This window comes from Myiozetetes cayanensis, unplaced genomic scaffold, assembly GCF_022539395.1.
Source record: "Myiozetetes cayanensis isolate MyiCay16 unplaced genomic scaffold, myiCay2020 scf5-8, whole genome shotgun sequence".
NCBI classification, from domain to species: Eukaryota; Metazoa; Chordata; class Aves; order Passeriformes; family Tyrannidae; genus Myiozetetes; species Myiozetetes cayanensis.
The window spans coordinates 112529239-112548250 of record NW_026087742.1 but is presented as its reverse complement, the minus strand read 5'-3'; the positions used below and the strand labels follow the sequence as shown (position 1 = coordinate 112548250).

At 44.5% G+C, this 19012-nt stretch overlaps 1 protein-coding gene across 2 annotated transcripts in view; it reads left to right on the top strand.

Moving 5' to 3' along the window:
- The first annotated feature begins 468 nt into the window (after positions 1-468).
- ABCG1 (ATP binding cassette subfamily G member 1) overlaps positions 469-19012 on the top strand; it is a 52012-nt gene continuing 33468 nt past the window's right edge. The window contains exons 1-2 of one of the 2 annotated variants that reach the window (XM_050332968.1): positions 469-580; positions 3517-3760. In XM_050332968.1, the coding sequence (XP_050188925.1) occupies positions 539-580; positions 3517-3760 (286 nt within the window). In that variant the 5' untranslated portion in view covers positions 469-538. Of the gene's footprint in view, positions 581-915; positions 1140-3516; positions 3761-19012 lie in introns of those variants that run through there. The other variant, XM_050332969.1, reaches the window with a different exon arrangement.

The following is a 19012-nucleotide window of genomic DNA, read 5'->3' as shown; positions in this document are numbered from 1 at the left end:
TCCTCTCCATTTCTGAACCACAATGGCTCGCTTGTAAATCAGTGGCGTGTGAGTCCCAGGGTCAGAAGACCAGTCCTGTCCGCGTCCCGGGGAGGGATGACACGAGGCACAACTGGATGATGCTTCGAAACCCGTTTCCTTAGGGAATGCCATCCCCGTCCCCTCCGGGAGCCCATCGGGAAGCCGGGGAGAGGGCGAGCTGTGCCTGTCATGAGCTTCCCATGTCCCGGCGAGCGACCTTCTGTCCCCAGCCCCCTGCACAAGTGTCTGCCGCGTGTTTGGGTTGAAGGAGAGCCACGTCCCCCCGCGGGATGGGGACACGCTGGATGGGGACGCGCTGCCCACCCTCCCCAGAGCGGAGGGGTTCCCCGACTCCCCGGCTCTCCCCATCCCCGCGGCGGGGGCGGTCCGGGGCGGAGGCGGCCCCATCCCCATCCCCATCCCCGTCCCCATCCCTGCCCGCCTCCCGCAGCCAGTCGGGGCGGAGAGGCGGCACTCGAGGGCTCCTCCGCCGGCAGCCGGGCGGGCAGAGGGACACATGGCATGTCTGATGGCGGCTTTCTCCCTGGGCAGCGCTCTGGTAAGGCGCGCCCTGCCCTCCCTCCTTCCCTCCGAGGGGCAGGAGGGGTGCGGGGCTGAGGGGGAGGGATGGAGAGAGGGGTCCGCAGGGCGATCCCCGAGACGCTTCCTGAGACGCTCCCGGCGTGGGAAGCGGGGCCGGCGGGTGGGTCCCGGTGCGGGATGCGGGATGCAGGATGCGCGGTGCGGGATGCGGGGATGCTGCGAATGCGGGGATGCGGGTGTGCGAGGGGGCCGGCGGCGCACGGCGGGACTTGACCGCTGGTTACCTCTGCCTGTAAGCTAAGGCGGGGGGGGATTATCGCCGAGCATGCTCCCTGCGCCGCTGCGCCCCGCCGGCTTCCCGGAGGATTTGCGGAGGGACCGTAACCTTTGCATAACGCGCGGTGCCCGCAGGGGACGGGGCGGGCGGAGCCCCCGGGACCCTCCTGCCCCTGGGACCGGGCGGGCGCTGCCGTCCCCGCCGGGCGCCCCGAGCGGCCCGGCCCCGAGCGGGAGACACACACACACACAAAAAACTACATGGGAAATAACCAAAACTGTGTAAAAGCAGCGGAGAGGTGAGCGGGGTCGCGGGGAGCAGCCGCTCCCTCGGTGTGCCTGGAGCGCAGGGGTCGGGATGCGGGGCTGGAGCGTCACAGCGGTCTGCAGGTGTTTGGGGCGTACGGAGGGTTCAGGTGTGTCTGTGCCTTTACGCGGGGCTCGGGTAAGTCCGTGGGTGTCGCTCATCTCTTTCCAAGAGACTGGGAGCCACTGGTGCCGCGCCAGGAGCTCGGGGGACCCTCACCTGTAGCAGGTGGTCCCTGGAGGAGGCAGGCGTGTGACCAAAAGGCTGCCGAGGACAGGCATTTCTGTCCACCGAGTGACTGAAATTGTTTATTGTCCCGGTAGCGAAAGCCTCTGGCTTCGTAGTCCTGGATGGTTGAATAGTCAGGGACAAGGATCTTGTCTAAAGGATGCTTGTGTTTGAATTGATCTAAGCTGGAGGAGCTCTGACTGTCACCTGAATAATCAAGGTGACCTGCTCGTTGAAAGTTGTTAGTTTTTGGGTGTTCCCTCTGATGTGTGAAGTCACTCAGTGGTTCCTCCAAACAAAACAGCTTATGAGTGCCAAAGAAAGCCTTGGAAACATTCAGGGAAGAATATTGTTAACTTGCCTTCTCTTAGTTTTTAGGGAAGAGGAAGGTTTCCTTGCTTTAATTGTTGAGTTTTAAGATGTTTCACTTCACTCTTGTTATGTTTAAATTGCATACCATTGCAGTCAACTGTTTAAGAAATTGAGAGTAAGTGTTACTGGATACCTGACCTCTGAGTAAGTTGAGAGCACAGTTAAAATCTCTTTCTTGGGAAAACGTGGTAAGCAGAGCTGATTTCTACATCCAGAACTTGGGGCTTGTGCATGAAGAATGTGAAGGCAGTAACTACACAGTGGTTATGCAGGACTACTTTTTTTTTTTTCCATCAGTGATTATGTAGGACTGTTTGGTTTTTAATGTTTTCATCAGCATTCATGACAAGCTGACTGATCAGAGCTGCACTGCTTTTGCAGCACAAATGGGAAGACCAGAAACCATGAGGGAGAGGATGGAAGTGGCGCAGTGAAGAGGAGGCAATGTGACTTCTTAGGTGCATTGGAGGACAAAGAGGGGGAAACAGTGGCAGGATGAGCAGCTCTGTTTGGGGGTGTTCAACACCAGTGCCTTGACAAGTAGTGCAGCACATATGATTTCCAAGAGATGCCTTTGGGGACATGTAGATTGTTGGGCAGATGGGTCAACATAGAAATCCTGACCAGCTACAGAAGTCTTTTCCAATACAGATCCACACTAAAAATACTGAATTTTCCAGCAGACTACTGTGCAGATGTTGGGCCCTGCTTATGACACCCTCCAAACAACAGATGAGAGTGAACAGCCTCTGAACTGTTCAAAATTATGTTTAGCTGAAGAAAATTCATGAGTGTTTTACTTTTGACCTTACACACATTCTGTTGATATTGGTGCAAGGTACCTGTGAAGGTAAAGGCAATGGACGAAGTCCAGATTTTGTGTGCATAGGGAAAAAAAAGAAGAGATAGGCAGGTGAAAGGCCCTTGTCATGAGAGGTCAAGAGAGGAGGGCAAAGAGGTTCAGTCCAAAAAATGCCAAGTGGCATTGCACCGAGTGCTGTGATGGGCAAAGCACAGCAAAGGTATGGCTGTGAGCCCAGCTGACCTTACAGTGTCAGCTGTGCAAGTACTGGAACAGGGTTTAATATGTTTACATAGCTGATAAGATTTCCATTAGGGATCACTATCAAGCAAGGAAAGCACACAAGGATTTTGGGTTGAAAGCTCTGTGCTTTCCTAAAAGACCTCCAGAAAAGAAATTGTACTGTTCCAGTTTGCAAAGTCTCCAGAACTATCAGTGCAGGAGCAAATAATCCATCAGACAGTGCATTAAAAAATTTGCAGAAATAAAACTTGTACAATTTCTCATTTACAGAGTATATTCTGATACAGAGGAACAAGAGCTCTTAGACCTTTTGGGTGCCTGTCTTTTGAAAGGTCTGCACAAATAATTGTTCACCCAACTCCCTTCCCCCTTCGGCTCTGTCCCAGTACAAGCCCTGGAATCAGAGTAACTAGAACCAAATTCTTTGAGTGCATGAGAAACCAAATACAATGGGAACTGAACTTATAAATGTATTAATCTGGTGCAAGACCTAAAAGGGAAACTAGTGCTAAAGGAACTGTGTGCTGCAAGAGCTCTTTCACCTCCTCTGTCAGTGCTCAGGCAGAACCAACAAAAGATTGTTTTATTTTATTCCTCTTTCACCTTTCAGCACATTACTGTGCTGGATTCTTGTGTTATTCAAATCATAATTCTTCTAACGCAGGGTGGGGTTGAAATGTGCTCCTAATCAGAAGTCTCTGAACTCTCTCCATCTTCCCCGTAGAACGGCAGCAGTTCTGGTTGCGCCATGGCCGAGCCCAAGTCGGTGTGTGTTTCGGTGGACGAAGTGGTCTCAAACGGCACAGACACCCAAGACATTCGGCTCATGAATGGACACTTAAAAAAGGTGGACAATGCTCTGACAGAAGCTCATCGTTTCTCCTACCTACCCCGCAGACCGGCTGTGAATATTGAGTTTAAAGAACTGTCCTACTCTATCCAAGAAGGGCCGTGGTGGAGGAAGAAAGGTGAGGAAGATGGTGCTTCATCTACAAGAAACTGTAGATGCAGCAGTTCGTACAACTGCTTATTTTTGCCTCCCAATTCTGAAGTATCTGAAGTAAATATAGTATTGCTGTGCTGCCAAATATCTGTCCTGTGATCTTGCATGTCTACAATTTATTGTTGAGGGTGGGTAGAACATGCAGTAGTTTAAAGATGGGGGTGGGGGGGAAAGAGGAGGCTTTTTACTTTTACTCTTTGCAATTGGCTGTTTTGTGAAATGGTTATTTTCTTTTCAGCACTCTTTCAGAACAGCGAGTATCTCAGAATTTCAGAAGGCATTTGACACCAGGATAAAAAACATTTTCTCAAAATGCTGAGCTTGGAAATAAATGCTTTGAGCTGTAGGAACGCCAGCCCACCCGTGCTTCTTGGTGTTCTACGAGGGGTCTCTCTAAGCTTATAATTTCTTTTAACTGATGGAATCACTGGCTTTTGTTAGGACTGAATCCTGAGGGTTAGTCAAAGATGCTCTTTTGCTACCTGCTTTGCTGATATACACAGCAAAGAGTTCACAGCCTACAACACAGGGCATGCCAGAATGATACAGACACTGGGGGCACCTTCAGAAAGAGAAGTGTTGGGAGTAAGAAGGGCATATTCAGCTCTGTTCTTTGTATGCCTTTGGTCAGTCTCCATCTCTGAAAGGTGGATGTAAATTGGCTCTGTCGTTTCTCCAGGGCTTGGCATCCATTCCTTTCAAACCTTCACTTGCTTTGTGTAGCTGTGTATTTCCTAGAGAGTTTTTGGGTTTTGTGTGTGTGTGTGTGTGACTGGTCATCTCTGAAAGGAAAACTAGGTCGTGCGGTAAATTCCTGCTAGTGAAAAGAAGTGTATGCCCAAGAGAAACTACTCAAATCTTCAGGAGAATTTTGTGTGCTAAATGGCATAATTGCTCTTCCTTGAGGAATTCTCTCTTGGTAGTGTAAACTGGTATGGTTGTGTGCTTTAGTTCTTTTAGGAGATAAGCCCCTGCCAATGGACTGCTCACCTGAGCCATACTTCATACCTGCACTGGCTCTGCATCTATAAATCCACTGGCTTAAACGTTCCACTTGAAATTGTTTCACAAAGTACATTGCTGCTGTCTGGAAATCGTGTCATTATCACAACATCAAGGCTTTAATAGTCTAAAAATGTGTGGTATGAAAAACACTGGAGCTGTTGCCATGAAAGTGCTACTGTACATGGACGGCCTGTGCATACAATTATTCATTTGTTGAAGGATCTGCAGATTTCATGCTTTAATGGGTTTTTCAACATCAGAACTGTATGTACACACACTGGCCTTGTTTTATTTATTTAAATTGTTCTCCATACTGGCCATACTGTCCGTAGGAGAACAATTGGTTTGGCAGCAACTTTGGTGCATTCAAAATTATGTTTTATCTTATCAGAATGAACTCAATCGTCGAAATGGAGCAAGGCCAAGATGTCTCGTGTGAGATTTAAAAGCTTGAGATTTCTAACTGGATGTCTTTCTCACTGGCCAGAAATGATTGAGGGGTTCTTTGTTCACATTTGCTGACATGCCTTGACTTGGCTTGAACTGAATGGCACGTCCTGGCAAAATGTCCTGCTGCTGAAAATGACCTGTTGAGGTATTTAGCTCTAGGGTACGGCTGTGGCTGTGTCACTACACTTAGATTTGAAAGAGGAGATTAAACTTTTCTAGTTGTCTGTGTGCAGGGGTTCATATTCCTTCTTCCTCACCATGTGTCTTTCCTGGGACCACCAAGGACACCCTCAGAGGGGCTGTGAGGTTGTGTCTGCCAGCAGGGCTTGGCATTCTTCTGCTTGCCAAGCACCTAAAATAGCTCTGGGAGCTCTATAGTCCATGCCAAGTGACTGTGAGCTGAAGTGTGCTCTCATGGCCAGTAAGATAAACCATATAATGTACTGCCTTTGGAGGCCATGGCCAGGTAGAGCCAAGTTGAAATGTTTTAGTGGTTCTGCAAGTAAAGTTTTTTTGTGTGTGTGCAATTTGGGATATTCTCTGTTTCAAACTGGTGGATTTGTAGATGAGTGCACTGCATGTAAAAAACTGTTCTGAATGCCTTATACTGGTCTCTCCTCCAGTGGGAAACTGGGACTTTTCAGTGGGTTTTAATCTGCCACTGCTCAACAGAAGGGCATTATTGGGCCTCCAAACACTGGTGGAGGTTGTAGTTCTACACTCCTCATGGATTCCCCGTGCTAAAAGTCTCTCTCAGTGATGTGATGTGAAATGTTTGAATTCACCTTTTTTTATGAGAAGAGGAGCAGAAAACACCAAGATAGTCCAGTATAGGACATGCAACTGAAGTAAAATTGTGTGGACAAGATAAAAAAAAAGGAAAAAAAAAAAAGGGAGATGTCTCTCAGTTCACATTGTTCTTGAGTGCTGGTTGTGGTAAGAAGTGATAAGGGAAGCTGTTTCAAAAATGTGCCTTTTGAATTAATGGTGTTTCTATTCTGAAATGGAGCTTGGGAAAAAAAAAAAATCTACTATTTCTACATCGTCCCCCATGGCTATAAGGAATTAGTTAAACCCTTTCAAGAATGTTGGATCACAAAGGCAGAAGTGTAGTTTCCTTACAAAGCCGATTTCTGCCAGCATGTTGGCGAGGAATTCAGCTAAAGAGCAACTCCCTTCAGTAAAAATGGTATTGCAAAATGATGTTAAGGTTAGGCTCCAGATTAGCAATAGGAGGAATAATTAGCAGTGCTGCCACTGTGTTCTGTACTTAGCTTGATTGTTCCGAACAATGAAACTCATGGTATGTCATGCCATTTACTTTTCATTGAAAGCACAAAGAAAGGTGAATTTGCATTGCTTGTCAACAACAGAGAAGCTAAATAAGCCAAAGTAGACCTCAATTTAGAATTTTTCATTGATTCGCGTGTCAGCCTTTAAATGCCTAATTTATCTGTTAAATCTCTTTCTCTCTTGTGGAGTAGGGAGGGGCATTTTGATTCTAAGGTTTATGTGATAAATGCCACTCTACCAGTGATGTTTTATCAAATTCATAGCAAAGATTGGTGTGACCCTGGAGCTGATTCCTTCCTGGTGTAATTCCTCTTGTGGTTGGGGGACATTTACAGGGAAGGAAGGTGGCAGGTCAGTCCTTGATCAAAGCAGTTGTAGGTGACCCATTCCATTCAGTAGGAGTTGTTACTCCTAAATGGGAATTTGGAAAAGCTGACAGAGGTAAAAGTTTCACAGTGTCTCAGGTGACTTTGGCGTTTTCCCCATAAAGCTTTTAGGGAACCAGTCAACAGAGAGAGTCAAACTGTTTCTTTAGTTTTGAAGGAAAGAGATTTTTAGGTGACTTGATCCAGATCTTGTGAGGTTCTTCCAGAGGATCTTCCATAACTGAAAATGTGTTTCAGTCCTTGAAATCCAACCTATGTTCAAGCATGTCCTGGGGGTTTCCTGTGGGTCACTGAGATTCAGGAGCTGTTTAAGAAAGCTGCAGGAGTAACTGTTGTAAACCTATTTAGTCCAAGAATGCCTTCTCCTTTCTTTTAGGACAAGGGCGCCAGCTGGCTTAGAGGGGAAGAGAAAGATGAGAGTCTTATGTTAGAGCCGGTGTGGCTCCTTAAATATGGAAATAGCAAGATCTGCAGAGCTGCAGAACAAAATGTGACCAGAAGTTTTACTGTCTTGTAACAAAGCCATTTATGTAAGTCTTGAGAGAGGGATGAAAGTGGGTCTTATCTTGGCTTCTGAGCTGCTTGTTTAAACTGCAGTTTGAAATGCAAACCACAGAAACATAGATTGGTTTTACCAGTTCATGGAAAAATTAGAGACGTGTGGATTTTAATACTAGGACTGCCTGAAAACTGTTTGCAGGAGGATTTCATAGAAAAGTCAGTGCCTCAGGTTTCTGCTGTTTTTGTTAAAAGCACCATAAAGTAATCTGTATTGTGGTTTGGGGATGAATTATGTATAGTCCCATATACAAAGAGGGCAGGAAAAGTACTTTGGAGCTTTCTGTCTTGGTCAAATTCATTCAGCTTTACTTAAAAAAGATATATACATTCTATATACCAACCAAAGGACATTTGTCCTATTGTTGCTAGGTGGTTTTGCTATAATACAGGATGGAAATATTCTTCCAATAGAACTTGAGTGCATCCGGGAAGAAAGCAGTAATAAATTTGCTTTCAAAACTCTACAACAACTCAGGGATTTCTTTTTTTTTTTTTTTTTTTCCCTCTCACACTTGTCAGTGTTCATGGTTAATTAGGCAACGTTTTAGTTGGAAACTTCTCCGTTGTTATTTTTAGGACTGTAATGACTCATTTGTGCTGCGTTCGGGAGTAAGTTCTGCTAGGATTTGGTCTTTAGTAACCTCGGAGGGAACGAGCTTCAGCCGGTCACAATCCAGCCGGGTGCTTTTTGTGGAGTGGGTTTAGTACCAACACAGAAATTCACAGTCAGCAGAAAAATGCGCGATTTCTTGTTATTTTGGGTTTGTTCCAATGGCTCAAACCCTGTGGAAACAGTCAGCTGGAGAGGTGCTGTCTTTTCTGTCAAGGTGGTTGTTTCGTGGCTTTGAGATGCAGGAGTGGAAGGAGAGGAACGAGGGACTGGGCTTATCCTGGATGGCTCGGTCCTGTCCGGTGGGGAAACAGTGAGTCTTTGGCAGGTTGTTTGGTATTCATGAGCTGTGAAAAGTGGTCATCGCGGTCCGAGATAGTGTCATCAGAACAGCGAGATCCCTGCATTTCAGCTCGGAGGGCTGTATATTATGTTAATGCCGTTCCCTGCATAAGATGGAAACTTCACCCGCTGTCAAATCATCAGCAGAGATTTAAACAGCCTGGGTTTCGCTGATTTGCCTCGGTGCTGTGTCACAAATTAGTTCTGGTACACGCACTCGGACAGACCCGTTTCTTTCTATTTAGTTGGGGCTTTTATTAATTTTTTATTTTTTTTTCCTCCCAGCAGCAGCATCAGCATCCTTTCTGTGACTTCATTTAAAAGATTTCACACACCCCTGCTCCGGAGTTATCCAAAGACCCAAATGAAAACGAGAGGCAGAGAGGGGGGTTGGGGTGGGGAGTGGGGGAAGGATTTGCCCTAAATTATTTGCTAATCCTTGCTGGAGGAGCCGGAGAGAAGCCCGTCCTCATCCGCGGCAGGTGCACTGCGGTAGAGGTGCCGCATCCCGCTCCGGGCGAGCCCGGCGCGGTTACTGGCGGGCAATGCACTGCAGTAACCCGCGCCAGCCTGCTTGGCTGCTCCAGGCTCTGTTGCTAAGATGGGAGGGAGGAAAAGATGCAGAGCTAAACCCACTTTCCGAAAACAGGGTTTGGGGTTTTTTTGGTGTTTTGTTTTTGTTTTTTTTTTTTTTTTTTTTTTTTTCTTCTCTCCCCCCCCCCCCCCGCCTCTGACAGATGGATTGTATTGTTTTCGACCATTTCTTTTCTTTTCTTTTCTTTTCTTTTTTTCCCTGCTTAGTCTGAGAGAGACCGTGTTTTCGTCATCTCGGCGAGATGCATGTATGCAAATTGAGATCCATATGTTGGAAAGAATAAACAAGTTTAGGCTGCAACCCTAGTAAAAATCTCTACAACCAGCTACTGTGTGTAACCAACTATTCTTTTTCGGTGGCTTAAAATGTTGGAGAAATTAATGAAAACGAAACGCGATTTTTTTTTACCAGAGGATTTCTAAGCGCGCGTTTCAACCTTGATAAAATCCTTGCAGTTTTTCTTTTTAACACTTAAGCAGTCTCAAGATGGTAAAAATATACTGAGTAGTCATTGTTACTGGAATAGTTCACAGTGTTTTATTAAGTGATGTATAACTCTTCTTAGCATGGGCTGTATAGAACAGAGGTTATTGGGAACGAATCTTGGTCAGCCCCTTTGTCTGGTCCTTCTCCTCTTTCCCAGCTGAGTAAGACCTTACTTCAGCATTGCTTATTTTCCTCCAAGCAGAACCCGTTGTTATTGCAGGTTTGGTTTTGTTGGGGTTTGGGTTTTTTGTTTGTTTGTGGGTTTTTTGACCTGGAAATGTGTCTGAGTTTGACTCACTGATTTTTGGTCGCTGAGTCTTTGTGGGAGAAGAACCTATTTTTCTTCTTTCTCTTTGCTGTATTGTTTATTATAACTAAACATGACAATGACCTGACTGTTTTTAACTCTAGTTCGTGTTTCAATACAGTAAATTTTATTAACCACCTGTTGTGAAAGCTTGTGAGTGAGGAAGGAAGTTTTAGAGAGAGAGAGTAATTAAAACATTTCAGAATTTATATGGCAGGAAGTGGTGATGGCGAGCTGTTGGGAGTCTGAGCTGTGGTGTCCGCTGTTTCCATCTCACAGTAACCATGTGTTGGGGGCTGGCTGTAACTCACCCTGACAGCCTTCCACTGCAACTTTCTGTGTGCTGAGTGGGATTTGCTGAAATGCTTTGCTGTCCTCTGCCCATAGGCAGTCTTGTCTTGCTCGAGGTGTTGCGGAGGTAGAGACAGCGTGCGCCGTAATCTCGGTGTGCTTTTCTCTCATTTCAAAGCAGACTTTGGTTTCCATAATCTGAAGAAGTCTGAAGGAAGATGAAGCAAGACTCATTTTGCAACTGAAGCCTTCAGACATCACATGGTTGATCACAGTTCTCCACAACCTCCCTAGAAGGAAAGAGAAATCACAAAAGCAGCCAAGAATAGAAACTAACTCGAGTGAAAATGCCATTAAAGTTTATATTTTGTTGTGTATTCACATGCCATTTTGGAAAGTCCGTGGGGTCTAAGCTTACCAGCTTACTAGGGCAGATCTTTTGTTCTCAGGGGTTTTAGTGTCTCAGAGTTCAGCTCTGTATTCTCTAAGAAATTAATTGCTTCACACTTCCCTGTAGCATTGTTCCTGTAGGTAAGCTGGCTGGCTTTGGGAAGACAGGGAATATGATACTACTCAAAATGTGGCAGACCCTCACTAGGAATACTCAACTGCTTTGTAACTCACAGCTGTACCCATTAACCTGATGGCTACCTTTGTCCTCTATTAGAAAACTGTGTTTAGTGTTACTGTGAAAATTAAGACCTCAAAACTTACACAAAACAACATGCAAGGAGGTAATCCCAGCAAAATCTACATGGTAGTTCAGCACATGGGAATGAAGTGATTTGGATTTAAAATTAAAGCATTGCAAACTGAAGGGTGGGTGTTCATTCTCAAACCGAATGTCCTTGGGGCGAGATCCAGATGCATCATGCATGGTTTACCCCTAGAACCTCTGTGACTTGCCTCTGCTGAGGGTCATAAGGATACATGTCCAACTTAAGACTGAGTTTTGGACAAAAAATAAGCTGGGGGTTTAGGTCAGCTTGCCAGTGTCTCTTATCTGGCAGCAGGCAGAGCTGAGTGTGTCGGGAAGAGTTCAAATGCAGGCAGTGTTTCTGTGGGTTCCCACAGCCTGCAGCTCAGAGGTTTCCTCATCTAGGTGTGATATCTTTGTGTATTCTATCTCTAGCTCTCAGTGGATTTTTCTTTCATAGAATCATTCCTTTGCTCTCTGAACCTTTGCTGATCGTGCTGTCACCTCATTGTTTGCCTGCTTTTTCAAACCATTCAGCAGTAGGGTGAACACCACGTAATTCCCTGAGGCTCAGGGGTAAACTTGCTTCACTGATTGACCACTGACTCCCACTCTTTTGTTTTCTGAATGCCCCTCCTTTTTTAGGTATTCATTCCAAAAGACATCACATGAATTTAATATTACCGGATCTTGTATCAGAGGCTTCTGCACAACATCTTTTTTCTCTGTCAAAAGCTTTGGGACAGCAAAGAAACTGAGGTGTTAGAGGTTCAGATTGCCTGTCCACTGTGCAAGCTTTGAACCTAGTAGTTAGCAATTTTTGGTTAACACCACTGGGTACCAAATCCACCAGCCCTTACTTAGATTGTACCATGTGGAAAACTGAGTTCTCTACTGTGAAGGTAATTTGCAAGTACAGCTTGAGTGCCAAGGACTGGCAGAGCCCTCCTCATCAAGCCCAGGACCAAACCTTAAAAGGCATCTTCTTCTTGATATCAAAGTCTGTGTTAATTAGCAAAAGGAAAGACTGAGGGTCCCCAAATTTTCTAAAAGTAATCACTTTTTCACCAACTTCACGAAAAGAACATATAATACGCTATGTATGGAAGAATTACTTCCCTTTTCAAGCAATCCTTGGACTTGTTCATCCCCAGGTATGATGGCAAAAGGTAACAGCACATACATAGAAGGGCAGTTTTGGTAGTTTTCAGTGGCTGTTTGAATCTCAATAACTTCCTACAACTGTCAGGAGGCCTGTGGAAATACCTCATTAATGATGATTCAGATCTTTGAAAGTGGCTCCCTTGTGAATTATGTGCTTCAGTGCAGACGTTTGAGTTTAATTTGGCCTTTGGACACTTAGTCTCTTAGAAAAGAAGATTTTAGAATGAATATTTGATCAGAATGTAAGTGGTGGCATAAAATACAGAAGGACTAGTCCTTGTGAAAGTGCCTCTGGAACGGGGACAAAATAATTCCGTCTAGGAAATGGTGTGGCTGGAGATGCTGCAATCTGTCTTGAGTCACGCTGCGGGAACCTGTGCAACTGCATTTCCTGACTGGACTTCACTTTCTTGTAACTGTTGGGTTTGTATTCCCATTTCCAGTTCATTTAGACTTTGCTGATTTCAGGGGAAGTAACAGATGCGCTCTGAAGACTTAATTCTCTTCAGAGGGTATTGGGCTGAGGCCATCCAAGTTCTTATCAGGCAGAACTATCTGGAATTACATAATAGTCAGATGGAGTTAACCTCTTGTTCTTTGCCCTTTTTTTTTTTGTTATGTATCTGTTCCAAGTAAAAATAAATGGCAGAGACCTTGGCTTTACAAGCTAATTTACCATCTGCTTCTCATCTAGTATCTACAGCCTACATCTTTTGTGTAAGAATCATATTTCTTCCTGCCTAGTGTGTTTAGAATAATGACAAATGTTGTTTATAATTGCAGTACATCTGCTGCAGGAGAGAGGAGAAGATAGAAAATGCAGTGGTCAGGTTCCTGCGTGAATGAGAATGGACCTGTGCTCTGTCTCTTGCTGATCTTTAGATGGTAGGCTTTTATGCCAGACAGGAGAAGAAGGTAGTTTCAAGTGAAGTGATGCAACTGGTAAATATAAATTTAAAAAAAAAAAAAAATCGGAAGGTTTTATTGCCCTTGCTAAGCAATGGAGTTAAATTCCATCCTGTTGCATCTGTTTCGTGCTTGTGGAAGCAGTCAAGGGGATGAGGCTGCACCAACAGAGCATGGCTAGTATAATTCTTTTTTTGTCATGATCCAGTTATTACCTTAAGTGCTTTGGAAATTAAGCACTCTAATAACACCAGCATGACAGGGCTGGAATTGGTAAATGAGTACACAATTAAAAGAAAGGGGATTGAAGCTAAATTTGCTATTAGAGGAAGGGAGTTATTTTTTCTGGGTCAAAAAGCCGCCAGCTTCTGTCAGATTATTGCACATGAATATCAAGGCCTGATTATCTAAAATAAGGTTCATGGAGCTGAAGTCTTTGGGTAGCTGGCTGGAACTGAGTTTCTCTTCTGTCTCCACTCAGAGAGGTGAAGGTCATATGCTGCCAGAAGAGAAATGTAGGACTCAGAAAGACAAGGACAGTGCAGAGGGACACATCTGTGCACAGCTGGCCATGAGGAGTTACTCCCCTGGGTTTTCATTTTGACCCTGAGTCTTGAAGAATTACTCAAAGGAGAATTTGTCCCAGAGGAACAAATTGACAGTACATAAGTATGAAGTGTGCAGATGACCAATGGGAGACCTTTTTGGAAAACCAGACCTTTTTGGAATACCAGCCTCTGGTCCCTTTAATCCCCATTTCCATCTCTTTTCTCAGGCTTGTTCCTCCTCAGTCCTTGATTCATCCCTTCCCCTGCCTTTGGCAGTTCCCCTAGATATCCTGTGATAGATATTTCTCACTCTCCATAATTCCCACAGCCACCCCATGGCTGGTTTTATACCATCCCAAACTTCTGTTCCCCCTGCATGGCATGGTAAGTCCTATTTCCCACCAGGCCATCACCCCCTCTCTTGAGGTGCATTCCAGGGAGGGAGTTTCCCTGTAGACACATCTTGGTGGGCTTTCCTCCAGGAACAGCAGTTCAGTCCTTTTCCTTGGAGCATCTTCAGAGTGGCTGATTCAGGGGGCTGTGTTTTCACTGGGTAATTTGGTGGGGTTGGTCCTTTTATCTCATAACTGAACAAAGACCATTTTAGACCTTCTTGGCTGATAGGAATTTTTTTTAAGCTTGTTTTTTAAAAACAAATGAAAAAATATGGCTGAGCAGTCCTTTTTTAAGCACATAGAAAGTTTCCCTCTGTTGTAAATCATAATAAAAGTGGAACTCACATTGGCACATTTTTTACCCTCATATGTGAAAGTTTGAGGGAAGTTGTGAGTAACTGCAAATAGGGAATCGAGTTGCTGCCACTTGTGATTATAATAAATCAGGTTCTGCTGTCTTAAAGGCTGAGTTGTGACAATGTGTGTGAGCTGCTGGATCAAAAACAGTCAGAGGAGCTTGACAGACATTCCTGAAGGAGGTTGACTGTTTGATTTCTTGTCTGGGAGAAAGGTGATGTAAACCTCAAGGAGAAATGCATTACATGAAGTAGTCACAAGCCCAAGAACCCTGGGATTACTGTAAGGCTTAGCGTTCATAGAGAATGGTTATGTCTTGTCCAGTGGTAGTTTGACACCTGGGGACACCAAAAGAAAGATGAAACTTAAGAATATACAAAATGATGCTTAAAACATTTACTCTTTAGTCTCCAAAGAGAAGCATTAGCACCAGTCTCCTGAATCCCATATATTCCAAATATACCATGTGTGCATTATAAAACCAACCAAACAAATAAAAATAAAGCAGCCTGTCCCATATAGGGCATGGAGATGACATCTTAGCACTCAGCATTTGATTCTTATTGACAGGCAGTAAAAATAAGCTCCCCAAGCAAAGTGAATTGGGACAAAAGGTGACACACATTCTGCAGTAAACAAAAATAACTTCAAAGCCAACCTACAATTCATCTCAGGCAGTCGTACTATACTGCTTTAAAAGTACAGGGCCAAGTGAACCTTGAAATCACTGCAATGGCATATTGGATGGAGTTTACCCAAGGATCAGGTACCAGCATTCTGCCAGGACTGTTGTCTTATGATAGAACATTCTGAACCAAACTCATTCCTGATATAAATTATCTGAAATGAATAAATCTTGCAGAAGGAAGAGTATGGCCTAATACCAGAAGACACTTTTTCACTTATGTGTATGTTTTACTGCTAAAACTGCATTCTAAAATATACAGAAGCCAATGCAGTTCATTTTAAATGTCAGTGTTGAATACCACCAATATGCTCTTTGGGCCAAATAGACTTTAGGTTGCCATTGTAATACATCAAAGGCCATTTTTTTCCCCACTCCCTCTCATCATCCAGTTTTAACCTAAGCAAACTTGTCCTGGCTTGGATTCCAACTCCTGTCCAGATATTCACCATTACAAGTGAGAGAGTGCAAGGAATGTTTATATGGTGGTGGAAATGTGTTGGCAGGCAACATCCAATTTATGATCAATATTATATTTAATATCTCCATATAGATACCTGTAAATAAAAGTGTGTGAGGATATATATACATACAGGTTATCTTTGTTTTCAGATATATAGATGTATGTGCACACAGACACCCATACACTCAGGTATGTTTATTTATGTACAAAAACTGGCTGTGTATCACTATAAGGAATACTTTGAAGGTAACATTTTTATAGAGGTGTATATTTCTCCTCCTCCTCCTTTGTAGTGACAAGATGATGTAATTATAGGAAAGCAGCAACAACCTGATTTCTTTTAAATAAAAAACATAAGAGTATCAGTTGCTTAGAAGTGGTTCAGGTCTGCTGCTACTGGATTAACAGCATAACAGGATAAAATAGCAGAAAAAATGACTGTAAAATGGAAGCTTTTTTATCTACCTTAGTGCCAGTGGTGTAAAGAATGGTATAAAGAAAAGACAGCATTTTATGGATGCTTTTCAATAGGACTTATTACATTACATAAGTTGAGTAATTTTCTATTCTCAGTCATTTCTCTCGTAATCAGGTTGTTTGTGCTTTGTTCTTGTTTTCTTTAGAAGTTGTAGGAAAGAATGTCTTGGAGCTCTCGTGTGTCAGTGGTGGGTCCAATTGATACCTGTTTGGGCAATTTTGCCTGTTTATAACTGCTGACAAAATTTTCTGAATTTCTTTCTTTATATAGCTGAGCATTATTGCAGTTTGCTTTCCTGCTGGGTGTAAAGGAGAGTATGCTTATGTGCCAGATAAAGAAGTGCTACTTCTGTTTGTTTGAACAGTGGTTTGATGGTGAAAACTCGAAGGATTTGTGTATCTTGGGGTGCAAAAGGAAAATACCAAGGTTTTACACAGACAAACAGAAACGTACTTTGATTTGGAAGAGCCAGCAAGAGAATGGTGCAAGGAACAAGAACGTGGTTCTTCTAACAGATTTTCTTGGGGGCTAGCAACCTTCCATTTGCCTTCTCTGAGCACCTCTGGTGTGGGGAAGGGAAAGGGCTGGTGAGGATGCTGTCAACCTTGGGAGGATCCAAACTGTGTACCCCTTACACCTGACACATCTCAGAGCTGTGAGCGGGAGTGCTCCGTGGTTTCTTCTTCACAGGGATGAGGGCAGTGGGATAGAGATGACAAGGACTTTATTGGCACTGTCTTTTTTTGCTAGCCACACTGGCACTAGTACATCTCGTGATTCATGTGAGTTGCCCAGTAGAAGATGGTCCCTCCTGTCTCCTCCAGCTCCCCTAAATTATCCACACTCGTAGCCATTCTGTGGAAGTGCTGACACTGACCACGTAAGAAGTGGCTCCAAATGCCTCCAGGGTGTTTACAGCTGTACACAAGGAAAGGAGATTGGGGATACAGTCAAGATTAACCTCTCCTTTTGTATCACAGTATCATTATCTAATGAGATCAGAAGCAAAGCCCAGCAGCTTAGTCAGTGTTACAGCGTAGGCACCATTTCAGGAGGAAGCCTTTGAGAAGAGCAATCTTCAGCCGTCCACCTACACCATTTTCTTTGTGGCTTTGCAAGATGGAAAAAGTGACAGATGTAAACCTCCCCAAAGGCAGTTGCATGTTCTCCTTGCCTGCATTGCCTTTGGAGACTTCTGCCCACCAGAACCACTGAGACGTGGACGAGCTCCCTGGGTGATCCCTGTCCTTGCTGTGCCTGGACTGCTGGGGCACAGACAGAGTTCTGCCTGTGCTGTGCTGGAATTCAGTGAGGAGAGAGGCTGCTGGTTTCACATCATCCATGCTATTTCCACTAGACCAGGTCCCATTCTTGGGCTTTATGCACGTTGGGACCCACGCCCGCTTCTCTCATGTTGGTTCCTGTGTCAGTTCCTAAATGACCTTCTGGTTTAGGTTCAGCACACATCCCTCTGCAAGAGCATGCCTTGTGCAGTTTCCCCGAGCATTATTCTGACATAACAGATGGTGGGATTTTTGTAGGCAAAGCCGAATTGTAAATTTGATTATGTTTTGAATATACCACTCTGTGTGAAACTAGTCCTGGTGTGATCTTTGCTGACACATGAGGGTCTTGAGAGCAGTGCTCTGGATTCCCCTAGGAAGTGTGGCAAACCCTTCGATTGTGTAAGGGCAATTTGTTATCAGCAAACAAATGGAGAGTGTGGGAGAGAAGAATAGAGTAGATCAGATTCTGTCCCTGCTCCAAGATCTTGATCTTAATAGTTCATGTCAATAGACTAAGAACATGAGACCAGGGCACGTGGAGGCTACTGTGCTAACAGTAGTATCAGCTGTAAATATACAAGAACTCTTCCAAATATCACAAATGCAGAAGTAGAAACTCTTCTGTTGAGGGCAGATAGCAGGGCTTAAAAAAAAAGTTTGTTGTGTTTCACTCGGGTCTTCACTAGAAATGGAGTGGTGACTCAGTTCTACCATGTACATACAGAAATTTAAAAATACAGCAATATTTTGAAAACATTGTGATCCGGTAACAGAGCAATGTTCTTTTCTTGTGCTGTTACCCAGACTGTTGCAGCCCCTGTCAGCATAAGGTAATCTCACCTGTTGGCACAAGGACAGAAAAGACACAGGTGGTGCATTCATTGCTTGCACATAATGTTCAAAAGCATTTAGGTAGCACTGAAACGAAAACTAACAATATTAGAGGTGCTTATTTTTCCATTTGCACACAGGCTACAGCTGTCATTACTTTCCCCTTGTTCTGTCACATCCACTCAGAAAAAAACTGCTTGAAATCTTTGAACTTGTGCATCACCCGTATGGCACTGAACATGCTGCCCCTAGAACTGTCTGTGGCCTGGCAGGCCACAATGGCTTTGTCACTGTGTGTAATGGAGCTGCTCAACTCACAATGGGGTTTAAAATTAAGGTATATCAGGTGTTTTCAAAAATGTGGGTTGCACGAGTGGTTGTACCTAATGGGTGGCACACCACGTTTTTTCCCTGGGTGTTTCGTGGCAGCGAGAAACAGGCTTGACAGATTAACAGGAGCTGGGTTGTAAAGGATCTTAAAGATTATCACATTCAAACCCCCCTTTCACTCAGGGACACCTTCCACTACCCCAGGTTACTCAGAGCCCCATTCAACCTGGCCTTGGACACTTCCAGGGATGGGGCAGCCACAAGTTCTCTGAGCAACCTGTGCCAGGGCCTCACCACCCTCACAGTAATGAATTTCTTCCTAATATCTGATCTAACTCTACTCCATTTCAGTTTGAAGCCCCTCCCAGCTTTTGGCACACCCCAGCCTACTCTGTCAGAAGAAAGCCTTGACTTTGTGCAGGCACTGCCCAGGCAACAAAAGCCAAAACACACCGTGTTATCAATACTGTCACAGCTCCAAAACAGCACCGTGGGGGCTACTCTGCGGAAAATTAACTCCATCCCAGCCAGACCCAGTGGAACAGCTCACATTAAATGTTTACACTGTAGACTTTTGCAGCAAAATCTCCTATGGAGATTTTGAGTTCCTGCTGTATCAGTATTCCGATGTGGAAGGTTTCCATCTTCCAGTCTTTGAATCCTTGCAACGCTGCCTCGTGTCTAGGTTGTCATGAATCCCTGCTTTTGATCCCTGAGCCTGTGTCAGCTGCTGAAATAGCACAAGCCTGTG